Source organism: Canis lupus, chromosome 24, assembly GCF_048164855.1.
Source record: "Canis lupus baileyi chromosome 24, mCanLup2.hap1, whole genome shotgun sequence".
Classification (NCBI taxonomy): Eukaryota; Metazoa; Chordata; class Mammalia; order Carnivora; family Canidae; genus Canis; species Canis lupus.
This window is the reverse complement of record NC_132861.1, coordinates 14,899,256-14,915,396: the sequence shown is the minus strand read 5'-3', so window position 1 is coordinate 14,915,396 and position 16,141 is coordinate 14,899,256. Positions and strand designations below refer to the sequence as shown.

The window sequence follows — 16,141 nt, the reverse complement described above, 5'->3', positions numbered from 1 at the left end:
AGAAATAATAAAAATGTGGAGAAAAAAGAACCTGGGTACCCAGTTGGTAGAAATGCAGATTGGTGCAGCCACTATGGAAAACAGCATGGAGGTTCCTTGAAAAATTAAAAATACAAATACCATATGATCTAATAATTCACTACCGGATATTTACCCAAAGAAAGCAAAAACACAAATACACAAAGATATATGCACCCTTATATTTACTGCAGCATTATTTATAATAGTCCAGATATAGAAGCAAGCCAAGTGTCCATCCATAGTTGAATGGGTAAAGATGTGGTGTATAAATACAACAGATTATTACATAGTCATAAAAAAGAATAAAATCTTGCTATTTGCAAAAGCATGGATAGAACTAGAGGGTATAATGCTAAGTAAAATAAGTCAGTCAAAGAAAGACAAATACTATATGATTGTAGTCATATAGGGATTTAAGAAACAAAGAAAAAAAGAGACAAACAGACTCAAATACAGAGAATGAACTGGTGGCTATCAGAGAGGCACGAGTGGGGGGACAGGTGAAATAGGTAAAGGGGATTAAGAGTTACAGTTATCTTGATGAGCACTGAATAATGTATAGAACTGTTGAATCATCGCATTTTAATTCTGAAATTAATATAACACAGTTTTATTTATACTTCAATTTAAAAAAAGCCTAATGCTCAATTCTCCAATATAGGATATTGGTGGGAGCTCAGCAGATCTGTGAGGTTCCACTGGAAAGCACTTTCCCTCATAGGTAGGTATTACTAAACAAAGCTCTCAAATGGCAGAGGGCTGCATAATATTGCTATGAGCAGGAACCAGTGAGAGGAGAAACCAACTCAGAGATAGAAACCTTGAAGGTGAGGTGAAAACACAGCCTATTCTTGGTAGTGAACTTGAGAATTCAGTTTCTCAAGGTTTGAGACAATTATTATAGCCTGAAACATCCACATCCACAAGTGTTTTTTGCAAGTGAGGACCACATCTTCTTCCTCCTTCTCTCCTCCCAGCTACACACACTTCTCACCTGATCGAGTTTTTGCAGAAATTGTTCTTAAGGGGTTCATTGAGGTAAATGGTGCGGGCTTTGGACACTTCTGATCCTTGCAGAGACTTTTGCCAGCCCATCTTTTCCTCCACCTTCTGACAGCCCACAGAGAAATCAGCAGGTCCTGCAGCAAGAAGGCACTGGGATGTTACACAGAAATGCAAATGAAGCCAGGCTCCAGAGAAAGTAGGAAATGCACTGTGTGTTCTGGTTCAGCACTTTAGTCTCTGTGAGTCCCCTGGAGTCAGATTGCTTCCTAGCCCCAGGCCCTCATCTGCCGGATCCACTTCTCCAGAAATCACACACCCTAGGTCTCCACTGCCACCCTGCATTGGAGGGGCAGTTCCAGTTCCTTCACAGTTCCCACACCCCCACTCTCCCCAGCCCCAGAGGCTCTGGGTAGGCATGGACATTCTGCCCCAGGAGGAGACAGTGGACCAAACAGTGATATAGGTCCCAGCAGCTGGGTTCAGAAAGAAGAGAGAGGAGGGGAGAAAGTAGAGAGGGCTGGGGGAGGGGAGGGGCTGGGGAGAGTATCTTGGCTGAAGAGCAATAGTTCCCTGACCAGAAAGCAGCCCCCAGGCCATGATGGCCTTAACATTCCCCTCACTTTGACTAAATTTTAAACAGAGGTCTTATCTATAGACCCTTAAATTCCCTACTTTTTTGCTAACATAAAACATTTACTTTATAAAACATAATTGTAAATTTTTACTCTACTCTCTTTGGAATGTATATAAACATCCTTAAAAGCCCCTTGCCAGCTTTAAGATCCAGGGAATGCCTTTCTCAAGGACCTGGGATATCTCTGAAATGTAATCATCAAAGATCTCCATGGTAAGGTGGGAGCCTAACTTCAGGGGGTGCCTTGCTCTAAGTGTAAAACCCCCTCCTGTCATGAAGATAAGAGAAAATGTACTTATTCTTTGGGTGAAGTCAGTTTTCAGACACAAGGGGCCAATGACAATCCCCATCTTCCCCACCCCATCTCTTATAAATTCTCCCATCTTTTGTTTCAGCTGAGGTGAATTCATTTTCTCTCCCCTATTGCAATAGGCTTGAATAAAGTCTTCCTTGTCTGGTTAACTTTGCCCAGGCAATGTTTACTTTGATATCTCTTAAGACAAAATTGAATGAGATTTTTGACCAAGGGGCCAAGGAAAGTCTCATTTGTTTTTGATGAGAAATAGAGGCTAGTATGTCCTCAACAGTAAAAAGCATCTTTGTGCTAGAGTCCATGTGCTCAAATTTCCTCAGATCCTTGAGTAAAAGAACTTTCTGACCATTATTGTATGTTTAGCTTAGCTATTTTCTCTTCAAGCACCTCCCTAACAACACATCCATGTGTGAGGGTGAAGAAACAAAAGGTGAGTGTTAGTTAACTAAGGAGATGCTGATGAATATAATGCTCAAATCACCTCACTAAAGACCTAGAATCTTCAAGGCTATCTGCTGACCTGCTACCTGAGAGAAGGATGCTGGTGGCCAAGTATCCTAGTTGAAAGGCCTAAGCTGATGTCCCAGCTCAAATACTCAGTGCTTTTTGCCACACTAACATGTCTCTTCAACAAATAACTGGTCTGTTAGAGTGGCCCCTTTAAATTTAGTAATAGTAAAAAATGAGCCAGCATAGAATCTATGAAAAAATAATGCTGCCATTTGCCAAAAAAAAAAAAAAAAAAGACAAAGTATAAGGAACAAAAGACAAAGGAAATTCTTGTTTGCACATCAAAAGAATTCTTACAAAACTCACAGAAAATGCATTTCCTGTAAAAGATATTAAATATGTCCATTATGAAACAAGAGGTCAAAAAAAGAAATACAAAATTATTTTTTAAAGTGATAATGAAACTGCAGAAGAATTTTTAACGTGACCTGAAAGAGCTCAGAAGAGAAATGAAAGAGAAATATCTTAAGAAAAAAGAAAGCCACATTAGAAGCAACTACAATAACAAACAGCTGGAAAGAGGGATGTCCTGCCCAGACCACAGAAAACTAAGCAAAATGAAATGAAAAAGAGCACAGAAGATAAAGAACTGAAGAGAAATTATAGATGTGGGACAACGGATATTTAATGTATGCATATCCTTAAACAAGAAATAAAAAATAAAACAAAAATATTGGTGAAATAGACCTTTCTTTAATGAGAACATGACTAAGAAAGATCTGACACAAAATAAATGCCAAGACACTTCTTGGCAAAGTTTATTAGACTTTAACCATAATGAAAAAAATCATTATAAGACAAATCAAATCATTTATGAAGGTTGGAAAGAGAGGGAATATTGGGGCCATACTCAGACATCACCATTGAAACATTCAAGCTAGAAGCAGGAGACTCAGATATCCTGTCAAGAAATGAATGAAAAGCTGATAAACAAGATGTAGAAACCAGTGATTTATTTGTATATATAAACAAGGCTTTAGATAATGGTACGCCATCCTATTGTGACCAAACTTTCTGTTGAAACAGCTTCAAATGCTGACTTTAAAGGATGAAGAAAAGCTTTTTAAATTCATTAGGCAAGATAGTTATTATCAAGTCAAATTTTAATCAAAAACAAAAACCAAGAGAAGTAAGCAAAAAATTCAAAAGGCACTTTCCTCCTGAAGAAATCTGCCAATTAATACTAAAGTTAGCTGTGAGGAAATGGGGGGAATGTAAGTCAAAGCTCAGGTTGTGCCCAAGGTGGAGGAGACTCTGAGAAAACCCCATAGTCACACAGATTCATCTCAGGATTAAAGTGAAGTAGAGGGCAGCCCAGGTGGATCAGAGATTTAGCACTGCCTTCAGCCCAGGGTGTGATCCTGGGGACCCGGAATCGAGTCCCGAGTCAGGCTCCCTGCATGGAGTCTGCTTCTCCCTCTGCCTGTGTCTCTGCCTCTCTCTCTCTCTCTCTCTTTCTCTCTCTCTCTCTGTCTCCCTCTCTGCCACCCCCCTCCCTGCTCATATTCTCTCTCTCTCTCTCTCTCTCTCTCTTTCTCCCTCTCTCAAATAAATAAATAAAATAAAATAACACATTTCAGATAGGCTAAATGTCTAAGTATGAAAAGTAAAATTTCAAATATTCAAAAGAAAATATTAATTAAATCAGTGTGATATCAAGGTATGGAAAAGATTACTTCAAAAAGGTTCAGGGGTCCCTGGGTGGCGCAGCAGTTTAGCGTCTGCTTTTGGCCCAGGGCTCGATCCTGGAGACCCGGGATCGAATCCCACCTCGGGCTCCCGGTGCATGGAGCCTGCTTCTCCCTCTGCCTGTGTCTCTGCCTCTCTCTCTCACTCTGTGCCTATCATAAATAAATAAAAAATTAAAAAAAAAAGGTTCAAAAGCACAAATCATAAAGGAAAATACTAATTAATCTGACTTACCTCATGAAAATAAAGAACCTTTGGTACATTAAAAAGTGAAATAGAATTTAAAAACAAACTACATAAAAAAAAAACTACATACCTCCAGAATATATTTTAATGTATATAACTGACACAGGTTTTCTACCCAGATGATTTAAAGAATTCCTACAAATCAATAAAAAATATAAAAACATGATCAATATACAAATTGGTGATTAACTTATAGAAAGAAAAAAGCAAAATGGCCTATCAATACATGAAAATATGCTCAAGTTCAATCAAGCTAAAGCTAAAAACTAAAGAGTATGACAAAGCCAAGGCTGGTGAGGACATGGGGAATTAGAAACTAGTAGAGGACAGGTGGGAGTACAAATTAATTCAACCATTTCGTAGTCTAAGTTTAGACTTCAGTGTCCCACAATCCAGTACAGTAGTCATTCCTCATCCATGGGTGATATATTCCAAGACCCCCAGTCAATGCATGGAAACACAGAGTACCGAGCCTTATAAACACTATGTTATTTCCTATACCTACACATTTATGATGAAGTTTAATATATATAAATTAGTCATGCTAAGAGAACAACAGCAATAATAATAAAATAGGCCAATTATAACAATATACTGTAACAGAAGTTATGCGAATGTGGTTGCTTTCTCAAAATATCTTGACAGTATTGTAATTCACCCTCTTGTGATGATGTGAGATGATAAAATGCCTGTGTGAGAAGACAAAGTGTAGTGAATGATGTGGGCATTGTGAGCTAGTGTTAGGCTACTATTGGCCTTCTGACCATATGCCAGAAGGAGGATCATCTGCTTCTGGACCGTGAGTGACCCCCCGGGGGTGACTGAGACTGTGGAGAGCAAAACCGTGGTTAATAGTGGACTACTGTACTTCTGCTTCTAATTATAGCTTTTAAAAAAATCTCGTGCATGTATACAAGGAGGTGTGAACAAGAATGTGCATTTCCACTGTTTGTAACCATGAAAAAAAAAAGGATAAACCTAAATACTTATCAGTAGAGGAACAATTAAATAAAACCCATCTTAATCATATGATGAAATATTGTGGAGACATTTAAAAGAGTGACTATGGCTAGGTGATCAATATGATAGAGCTCAGAAATCTAAGAATGATGTGAAAATGATATATGTACTCTATTAAATCATTTATGTAAACTTTTCAGAAACATAACTACAATATTGTATCTTGCTTATGGCTCTATATTTGTAAATGTAAATGTATTATAAATGTAAGTATATAAATGTATTTTTAAGCCACTGAAATCATACACAACATAGAATAATAATTGCCTGGAGCAGAGGCAGAGGGAAGAGAACAGGAGGACTGAGCCTTGAGATAATGGTTAAAGGTGATTTTTGCTTTGCCTTATCTCCAATGATTTCTTTAAAAATTTAAATTTAAAAACAAAAATTACTATATATATAAGGTTGTTTATATACTATATATAGTTATACAGTATATGCTATGTATAGTTATATAATATATATATATGATATAAATATATAGGTTTGTTTATTTTGTGTGGTGAAAATACACGTTTGTTGAATTTCATTCACGTGCATTGACATACATCACACAGCCTGACTGCATTGGCATCTGCCAAACAGTGACAGTCCAAACCACTAGAGCGTTTTTAAGCAATAAGTAAATGACATATGAATCTATCATCTCAGTTTACTGCCTCTCTGGCCATTTAGGGTATGGGACACCTGTTCCACAAAATTTCAAGGGCAAGACCCTAGAATGAAAGGGAAGGAACAGCTCCCTGGATGAGCCTGGGACATCCGAGAATGGAGCTGAGTTCAGTTACTGGAACAGTTGCACAGCTGCTGCTTAAAGGGGCCACACCCTGAAATAGAGGGCTTCCTAGTTACTCACCAGTCAGGCTGGCGACACCACCTTTGACCAGAAAACTGGCCTTTTAGGGTTAATATCCTGAATGTCTTCACTTAGCACCAACAGCCCTAATCCTGACGGACCTGGCCCCAGTCTTGGCCCAGAATGAGCTGTAACCTTCCCAGCTTGCCTCTGGAAATTCTGACAGTTGGCTCAGCACTCCCTTGCACGGTGCTCCTGAGACAATGCTGAGCTGCGGCACTTCTTGTCCTTCTGACTCACCAAGGCTGCTAAGTATGAGTAGAGGGAAAGATGAGCTATGGTATGTGAATGCAATAGAATATACACCAGTCAGAAGCATATTCTATAAAGTAACATGAATAGGTCCTGAAGACCTAACATTTTATAAAAGTTAGCAGAATGAGATTCATAGCACAATATCCTTCACATAAAAAAAATTAAAATGTATACAAAATAAATTCCAATATGTAGTTTTTCAAGGAAATATATTGGAAATGCTGAAGATGGCTTGGGGGTAGGGGACAAACATTAAATATACAAGCAAGTGAGGAGTATGGACATGCAGTCAGGAGATGAAGAAAAATTACTCATGAGAGGAAAAAAAAATCAAAAGACAGATTACTTGGTAAAGCTATCTGCCATAGATGGACAGGAGAAGTTTTATAGCTCTTTTATTTATTTATTTTTTAAAAAAAGGTGATTTAGGTTTCATCCTCTTCCTGTGCCCCATCATTTCCAGGTAAATTCCACACATGTGCATGTACACTTTTCATGTCTTCTTACCACAGCATTTAAGTTATTAGAGTATCAGTTGGTGAAGTGATGCCCATGCTTCATGTGCCATGAAACAGCTTGTTTCTGATTCACTATCATCCTCTCAACTGTAGGTTTGCTTCCCTGGATGAATCTGAAAAGGGAACATTTCATGAGTTCAATTGCACTTGGAAATCAGCACATGAACCAGAGTTAGCCTTCTTCCCCTATTTCTATTTTTAAAGTGAAGCATCACTTGTGGCAAATATGTTAACTGGATGAATAGTAACATAAACCCAGGTAGCAGAGACCAAGAACTAAATCTGCTCAACTTTCTATGTTTCTCCATATCATACCCAGCTTAGAGCCCCTTATCAGCTTTCCATAGGATGCTATGACCATATGATGGGTTACAGTCTAGGGAAACTGTGGGGCAGGCCATGCTTCTAGACTGTCCACCAGGAGACTTAATAACACCCATTCTCATATCAGTTTGGTAGGACTGCCATAACAAAATGCCACAAACTACATGACGACATGATATAAATCCATTTTTTCATAGTTCTGGAGGTTAGAAGAGCAAGGTGCCGGCAGGTTAGATTTCCTGAGACCTCTTTCCTTGCCTTGCAGATGGCCACCTTCTTGCTGTGTTCTCATGTGGTCTTTCCTGTATGAACACATATCCCTGGAGGCTCTCTGTGGATTCTAATCTCTTCTTGTAAGGATACCAATCATACTGGATTAAGGTCCACTCTAAAGGCCCCATTTTCACATAATTACCTCTTTAAAGGCCCTATTTCCAAATACAGTCACATCCTGAGGCACTAGGGATTCATATGAATTTTTTGAGGGGACATAATTCAATCCATAACAATTTCCAAAGAATCTTGCTCACAATGAGGTGCCTCTTGATGCTTTAGTAGCCAAGGAGTTCAGTATTAACCAAGGTGTTCATTTTCTAAATCAGGTGTATTTTTAAGAGAATACCCTAACCCAAAGAATAAGGAGCTTCCTTCTCCAGCCCCCAAGTCCTCAGGCACATTCATCATCCCCTCTTCTCTAAGATAACCCCTAGTGAGTAACTGTGGGATATCCTTAGGGCTTATCACATTGCCCTCCCTAAGATAAAGCTTGGCTTATTAGTCTTTGGTGCCTGGTTACCATAACAGCTCCTGGCATCCTAAGAAATATTGTACGGATGTACCTTGTTTGCAGGTCATGAGCAGCCTGAAAGTGAGGAACACTGGGGAGGGCGGGAGAACCAGAAGAAAGTGCCAGGGAGTCAGAGAGGGTGGGCCAGAAAATAAACCATCACCCCTTCACTTTTGCAGTGACCACCCCTTCACTTTTGCAGTGATGTCCCTGTACAGAAGCATGCACTTCCAAGTTATAGCAAGATGCAACACAATTTCTATTTGAAAATGTGCATGGAAAACAAAAATGCTAGATTTCTTATGGTTCTCTCATACTTATTTAAAACTTATGATACTCAAGGCACAGTGGCTATGTGTTTGATCAGGGAAAGGTAGAACACAGTATTCTCACATTCCAGGGAAAGCCAGCAGTGGACTTTCTCTGGACAAACCTAACACTTTGTGTTCTAAGAAGTGAAACCTTAGATCTGACCAAGAGGAGGTGAAATCACTGAACGGCAATGATGGTTGTCTGGGTTGTGAGGCCTGATGTGAAACAGAAAGAAGGGTTGGCTGATAAACCCTGAACTGAAATTCCACCTTTCTGGTCAAGACAGGCCATTGTTGGGGCACCTGAGTGTCTCAGTCAGTAAAGCTCCTGAATGTTGATTTAGGCTCAGATCATGATCTCAGGGTCGTGAGATCAAGCCCCATGTTGGGCTTTGCACTGGGCATGGAGCCTGCTTGGGATTCTCTCTCCCCCTCTCCCTCTCCCTCTGCCCCATCTCTCACCCCCCACCCCTCTCTCCCTCTCTAAAAATAATTTAAAATTAAAAAAAAAAAGACTGGCTATTGTTATATAGGGAAATTTGTCTTCAGTTCATTTCCTGGATTATCTAGTCTATATTTTTACTTTAAGCACACTCTTCCCTGCCTCCCTTTAAAGACTGCTATGGATTAGACTGTGCCCCCTAAAAAGATATGTTGATATCCTAACCTATAATATTTAAGAACATGCTCTTATTTGGAAGTAGGGTCTTTGCAGACGTAACCAAGTTGAGAAGATATCGTTGAGTAGATCCTAATCCAACAGGACTGGTGTCCTTATAAGAAGAAAATGCCATGTGAAGACAGAAACACACAAAGAGAATGCCATGGGATGATGGACAGAGAGAGATTGGAGTGATGTGTCTACCAGCAAGGAAACACCAAGAATTGACAGCCACTGCCAAAAACTAGGAAGAGGCAAGATAGGGGATCCCTGGGTGGCTCAGTGGTTTAGCGCCTGCCTTCAGCCGGGGCGTGATCCTGGATACCTGGGATCAAGTCCCACATCGGGCTCCCTGCATGGAGCCTGCTTCTCTCTCTGCCTGTGTCTCTGCCTCTCTCTCTCTCTCTCTCTCTCTCTCTCTGTGTGTGTATGTGTGTGTGTCTCTCATGAATGAATAAATAAATCTTTAAAAAAAAAAAAGGAAGAGGCAAGATAGGATTTCTACTCAAGATCTGAGATAGAGCATAGCTTCATAGATAACCTTGATCTGAGACTGTGAGAATACACTTCTGTTGTTTTAAGCCACCTGGTTTGTTGTGCTCTCAGAAACTGACACAAAACTTCTGGATACAGCAGTTCTAAGGAGCTGATACAAAGACAAACCTCTTGGAAGTAATGTCTATACCAGCTGACCCTGCTTCATCAACTCCCATTAACCACTCAACTTAATGAAATCTGGCTACTACCACTCCATGGAAACTACTCACAAAGATCACCAATGTCCTGTTTGTCAACAGCTCCAACAGATTCTTCTTAGACCCCCGTGTCACTTCCTGGCAGCATCCTCTTCCTCTGCCTACCTCCTAAACATCAGTGGGCAGTAGAACTCTAATCTTTTCTTGTTTGAAGCCCTGTCCGTGTGAAAGTCTATTCATTCTTCAACACCCAGGTGATAATCATAACTATGAAAGGCCCAAATTCAAGTCACCCCAAACCCATTCCATCTTACATTTTCTATAAGTTGAGAAATAGTTGTACAATCTATCCTGCTGCCAGAAACTTAACTAAAACCCTTCAGCTTACTCTCTGACTTTCCACATCCAACTAAAAAGCAACCTCCACTTAAATACCTTCCCCCTCCACCACCATTGCCAGAAGTTAGCCACTTGTTTCTCACCTGCACTGTTGCAAGATCCTCCTGCCTCTAGTTATGTCTACTCTACAATGCTTATTTCTTTCCAAAATACAAATATGATGATGTCACTCTCTGCTTAAAAACACAACTGCCCTCAAAATGGAGCCAAAGCTCCTTAACAAGAGTGTTCTATTACCTGACCCCTGGTTACTTAGTCTAGTCCCTCACCCTCTATGTTCCAATTACATTGAACACTGAATAATTTCCAGATCCCTACACACTCAAAAGTCATTTCCTTGCCCATAAACTCTAGCATGTGATACCCCACTAGACCGCAATTTCCATAAGGAAAAGAACTTGCACTAAATGAGAAATTAAATAAGAAATTATAATGTATCGGGGTGCCTGGGTGGCTCAGTAGGTTAAGCAGCCGAGTCTTGATTTTGGCTCAGGTCATAATCTCGGGGTTCTAGGATCCCGCCCTGGAACCACTGGCTCCCTGCTCAGCAGGGAGTCTGCTTGAGATTCTTTCTCTCCCTCTGCCCCTCCCCCCTCGGCCCCCACCTGCACACTCTTACACTGTAACATAAATAAAATTTTTAAAAAGAAAAAAAAAAAATCAAGGTATCCGCAAAGCACCGCTTTGCTCCCTTTGGAGGCTCTGATGAAGAATCTAGTCCTCAGCCCATCCAGCTTCTGATGGCTGCCAACATTCCTTGGCTTGTGGCCATAAAACTCCAATCTCTGCTTTCATCTTCACATGGCCTCCTTCTCTATTTCCTGTGTCCAATCTCCCTTTGCCTCTCTCTATTTAAGGACACCTGTGATTGCATTTAGGGCCCACTCTGCTACTCCAAGATAAACTCTCCATCTAGAGATCCTTATTTAATCACAGCTGCAAACTCACTTTTTTTTTTCCAATTGAGGTGACATTCACAGGTTCCAGGACTTAGGATGTGGGTATATTGGGGGTTGGTACATTTTCAGCCTACTACAATGGGCTCATACTTCCTAAAACATAACTAGGTAGTCCATCAGTCTTCTTTCTAAGATGTAAAATGGGCCCCTCTATTCACAAATACATCTTTACCATAACTTAACAGAAAAAGCCTGACAACCCAACCATGATCCCTAAGAGTCTAATGTTTGCTCCCACGGTTCTTCATGCAATAATGCTGGCTGTCTGGTGAGTTGCCTTCTCCCCAACCATTTAATACTTCTCCGAAGAGTCTCTTCATACATATACCTTAGACTATTTTCTTTCCTCTAGCAGGGGAACTAGTGAATATAATACAATATAAGGAATATACAGCCGTATCAAGAAACGTTTTGCGGGATCCCCAGGTGGCACAGTGGTTTACCACCTGCCTTTGGCTCGGAGCGTGGTCCTGGTAGACCCGGGATCGAGTCCCACGTCGGGCTCCCTGCAGGGAGCCTGCTTCTCCCTCTGCCTGTGTCCCTGCCTCTCTATTTCTCTCTCTATGAATAAATAAATTTTAAAATGTTTTGCAACGTGTAGCTTAAAAGAACAGCGCAAATGTCGTAAATGACCGGTCTCTGGGCAAGTAAAGCTGTCCCCAGCACAGCCTTCCAGAAGCTGATCCTCCAGAGGGAGAGGAGGAGGGAGCACAAGCACAACAACCGGAGCTGCCACCGCAGCGCAGGGGTTGCTCTTCGCAGTCGCGGGTGATGGGGAAGGACATCCTCCCCTCTCGCTCTTCGTCCCGCCCTCGCCACCCCTGCACCCCTCGGTGACGGAAGCGCCGGCAGCGCGCGTACAGGCGAGGGGCGCGCCAGAGGCCAAGTCGGCAGCCAGTCACTCGGCCCGACGCGGTCCTGCCGGCCCACTTTCTCCGCGGGGCGCTCGCAGCTGGCCCCGGCGCGGGTGCGCCACGGCAGGGGCTGAGTCGGCCCCGCAGCCCGGCTTCGCCCCGCACCGCAGGCCCGCGGACCGCGCACCACACGCGGCTTCCGGCCTCGGCGTCCCGAGGCGCGCACGCGCACAGCCGTCGGGGGGGGGGGGGGCGGGGCGCTGATCCGCCCGGGCCCCGCGCGTGGGCCTCCTCGGCCGCCGTCGCGGAGTCCTGGCCCCTTGCTCCCGGGCGCGGGCCGCGGGGTGTGCCGACGGCGGGGACGCGGCCGAGGCTCAGGTTCTAAGCCTCCAGCGCTCCTCCGTCGCCCGCGCACGGGCAGGACTTCTCCAGAGCCTCGCCTGGTCTGCAGCTGCGGGCGGCGCCCCCCCCCCCCCCCCCCCCGCAGCGTGCGGGCCCCGCGGGCTCCTCTGGCCCTGGCGATGCCGGAGGTCCCATCCTTCGGCTGGAAACCCGGCGGGAGACAATAGGACGGAAACTTTTCAATTTTTTTTTTATTGGAGTTTAATTTGCCAACATATAGCATATACCCAGTGCTCATCCCGTCAGGTGCCCCCCGAGTGCCCGTCTCCCAGTCACCCCCACCCCCGCCCTCCTCCACTTCCACCTCCCCTTGTTCCTTTCCCAGTTAGGAGTCTCTCATGTTCTGTCTCCCTTTCTGATATTTCCCACTCATTTTCTCTCCTTTCCCCTTTATTCCCTTTCACTATTTTTTATATTCCCCAAATGAATGAGAACATGTAAAGATACATCCATGAAGGCAAGAGAAACCAAAGCAAAAATGAACTATTGGGACTTCATCAAGATAAGAAGCTTCTGCACAGCAAAAGAAACAGTCAACAAAACTCAAAGACAACCTACAGAATGGGAGAAGATGTTTGCAAATGACCTATCAGATAAAGGGCTAGTTTCCAAAATCTATAAAGAACTTATTAAACTCAACACCAAAGAAACAAACAATCCAATCATGAAATGGGCAAAAGACATGAACAGAAATCTCACAGAGGAAGACACAGGCATGGCCAACAGGCACATGAGAAAATGCTCTGCATCACTTGCCATCAGGGAAATACAAATCAAAACCACAATGAGATACCACCTCACACCAGTGAGAATGGGGAAAGTTAACAAGGCAGGAAACAACAAATGTTGGAGAGGCTGCGGAGAAAAGGGAACCCTCATACACTGTTGGTGGGAATGTGAACTGGTGCAGCCACTCTGGAAAACTGTGTGGAGGGTCCTCAAATAATTAAAAATAGACCTGCCCTAGGACCCAGCAATTGCACTTCTGGGGATTTACCCCAAAGATACAAATGCAGTGAAACGCCAGGACACCTGCACCCCGATGTTTCTAGCAGCAATGGCCACGATAGCCAAACTGTGGAAGGAGCCTCGGTGTCCATCGACAGATGAATGGATGAAGAAGCTGTGGTCTATGTACACAATGGAATATTACTCAGCCATTAGAAATGACAAATACCCACCATTTTCTTCAACATGAATAAGTCAATAAGACGGACACTTAATGCTGTCTCAAGAAGGGTGAATGTGGACGCCTGGGTGGCTCAGCGGCTGAGCATCTGCCTTTGGCTCAGGGTGTGACCCTGGGGTCCTAGAATCTAGTCCTGTGTCAACCTTCCCCCCCGGGGAGCCTGCTTCTCCCTCTGCCTATGCCTGCCTCTCTGTGTCTCTCATGAAACAAAAAGAAAAAAAAAGGTGAATGTTTGGTGGTAGGACAGGGTAATAGCCTTGGGGATAGCAGGAATATAAGAGTTCTTGGGGTGTCTATGTAGCCGGTAAGAATATCAACTCTGGCGAGCAAGAAAGGTCACCCCTCTTCATTCTCTGGGTCTCAGTTAATTTCTGACTCCTCTGAACCACATCCACCTGCTCTTCCCTGCTCCCATCTGATAGGCTGGTTAAAAAATAAAAATTACCCCAGTCTTTGGAATCCCCTTGCCAGGGATTAGGCCAGATTCTGACTTGCTGGGTAAATTAATGGTTTAGTAACTTATGCAAGGTCACATTACCAGTGACAGGATTCACACCCCGATCTCCTGGACTCCAGAGGCTGTGCTCTCAACCCAGATGCTACATCTCTTTATGAAATGTTTAGCCTCAGCCCTGTTTGAACCCAGTTTGGATCGCGGTGCTCTGAAGCATAAAACACCCTGGACTAAAAGTCAAACAACAGAACCAGAAGTCAGAAGGTGACCAAAAACGTGACTCTACAGTTCTCTCATCTTCAGTTTCCTCTGGACAAAATGGGGTTAATGTCCCACGTCTGGGAATTGTAGGGGGTGTAACTGGTCATTTGAAGGCCACTATCCAGCCCATCATAATGTCTTCTTGCTGACAGATTTTCAAGAACAGATGCAGCATCTAGGTAAAGTGGCCTCATCATCACTGATGCAAAACTAGATTCTATACCACTAAACTGGTTGGTGGCAGATGAGACATGATGACGGTGCAAAGGAGGTAATTATGACACTATCCACCCCCTACATCCACTCCCTCTTCACCTCCCGGTAAACAGACTCCGACAGGAACTATGCCACATGGAGAAGGAAGACTGACTTTGAGACAGTAAATCTGTTGTCAAAATGCCACTGGTCAGTTTGAGAGAGATACCTCACATCACATAGGGCTGAGTAGCTCCTGGAATTATCAACAGTCCTGCTGAATTCACATATCACTTTCCCAAACAAGTGTAATCCTCCCAAAAAAAAGCAGGAACCTCCAGACGTTGCTTAAGTCACATTTGCAGACTTCCTTGAAGCCAGAGGCTAGTGACACATGAATGCGTAGACTAGGGGGAGTTTTTTTTTTTTTTAAGATTTTATTTATTTATTCATGAGAGACACAGAGAAAGAGGCAAAGACATAGGCAGAGGAAGAAGCAGGCTCATAGCAGGGAGCCCGATGTGGGACTCAATCCCCAGACTGGGATCACACGCTGAGCCAAAGGCAGATGCCCAACCACTGAGCCACCCAGGCGGAGTTTTAAGTGAAATCTGCAGCAATTCTCTACCTCTCTGGGGAGGACTTTAGTTGGCAAGTCAGAACAGATTCCTGAAGAGGGTTCTAGTTGTATGAAAATTGATTTTCGGGCTCAAAGGCTTGCATTTCCCTGAGATAAAAGGGAGTTTTCTTAAATTTAAGATGTAATAAAAATGTTTCCTATTGTAACATACCTTTGTATGGAAATAAGCAGCCTTGCTCACTCATTCAAAATCATATGGTAGGCTCATTTGAACATAATATCAGTGGCTGTGTTATTTATGTATATGTTCATGTGATATTTTATATTTCATTCCAAAAAGGAAATTTTAAATTGCTTCAATTTGGACATTTTCACCTAAAACCCAAAGCAGTCAGAAGACAAATTCCATTTAAAGGCCATCTGAATGAATGAATGAATGAATGAATGAATGAATCAGTGAGCGAATGAATGCAGTTTGTCCCAATCTTATAGAAACGCTACCTTTTCTGGGCTCTTTTATAGACTCCAGGGAATAGGAATTCATCTAGCTTATTATCCCCAGAACTCAGGTAATGGAACTTTAGACTGAGTTCTTGACAGATCACATTCACTCACTTTGATCTTTAAGCTTCTGGGAGATAGGGATTTCATAATCTACTTGATAAACCACCTCCAAGTTTAAAAACTCTCACCTTTGGAATTGTTTTCCTGTTATTAATCTAGTCCCTCCTCTAACAATTTAGTATTATGGAAACTTAGATCTGGAAAACAGCCTTAAAGGTTGTTGTATTAGTTTTCCAACAAACTTGATTAAAATACAAACTTATTACTTTACAGTTCTGTACATTAGAGTCCAACAGAAGTCAAAACAGAAGTCAAAATCAAAGTGATAGCAGGGCTGTGTTCCTTCTTTGGGGGCTATGTGTGGAGGCAAGGGGACTCTTCCCTTTTCTACCTTTTATTTATTTATTTATTTTTAAATGTTTATTTACTTATGATAGTC

At 42.5% G+C, this 16,141-nt stretch overlaps 2 protein-coding genes across 8 annotated transcripts in view; both read right to left on the bottom strand.

The window, feature by feature from the left end:
- The window catches only part of LOC140615799 (phospholipid-transporting ATPase IB-like), a 178,673-nt gene extending 171,493 nt beyond the window's left edge, over positions 1-7,180 (bottom strand). For 2 of the 5 annotated variants that reach the window (XM_072795717.1, XM_072795721.1), the window contains exons 1-3: positions 7,057-7,180; positions 4,489-4,553; positions 1,016-1,160 (exon numbers count right to left, since the gene is read on the bottom strand). In XM_072795717.1, the coding sequence (XP_072651818.1) occupies positions 1,016-1,160; positions 4,489-4,553; positions 7,057-7,064 (218 nt within the window). In that variant the 5' untranslated portion in view covers positions 7,065-7,180. Of the gene's footprint in view, positions 1-1,015; positions 1,161-4,488; positions 4,554-6,294; positions 6,495-7,056 lie in introns of those variants that run through there. The other 3 variants (XM_072795718.1, XM_072795720.1, XM_072795719.1) reach the window with 3 other exon arrangements.
- Positions 7,136-16,141, bottom strand: part of RNF6 (ring finger protein 6) — a 41,176-nt gene continuing 32,170 nt past the window's right edge. For 2 of the 3 annotated variants that reach the window (XR_012016284.1, XR_012016287.1), the window contains one exon: positions 13,965-16,093. Coding sequence is in view for 1 of the 3 variants with exons in the window: in XM_072795734.1 (XP_072651835.1) it covers positions 7,151-7,180 (30 nt within the window). In the remaining 2 variants the exon portion in view is untranslated. Of the gene's footprint in view, positions 7,181-13,964; positions 16,094-16,141 lie in introns of those variants that run through there. The other variant, XM_072795734.1, reaches the window with a different exon arrangement.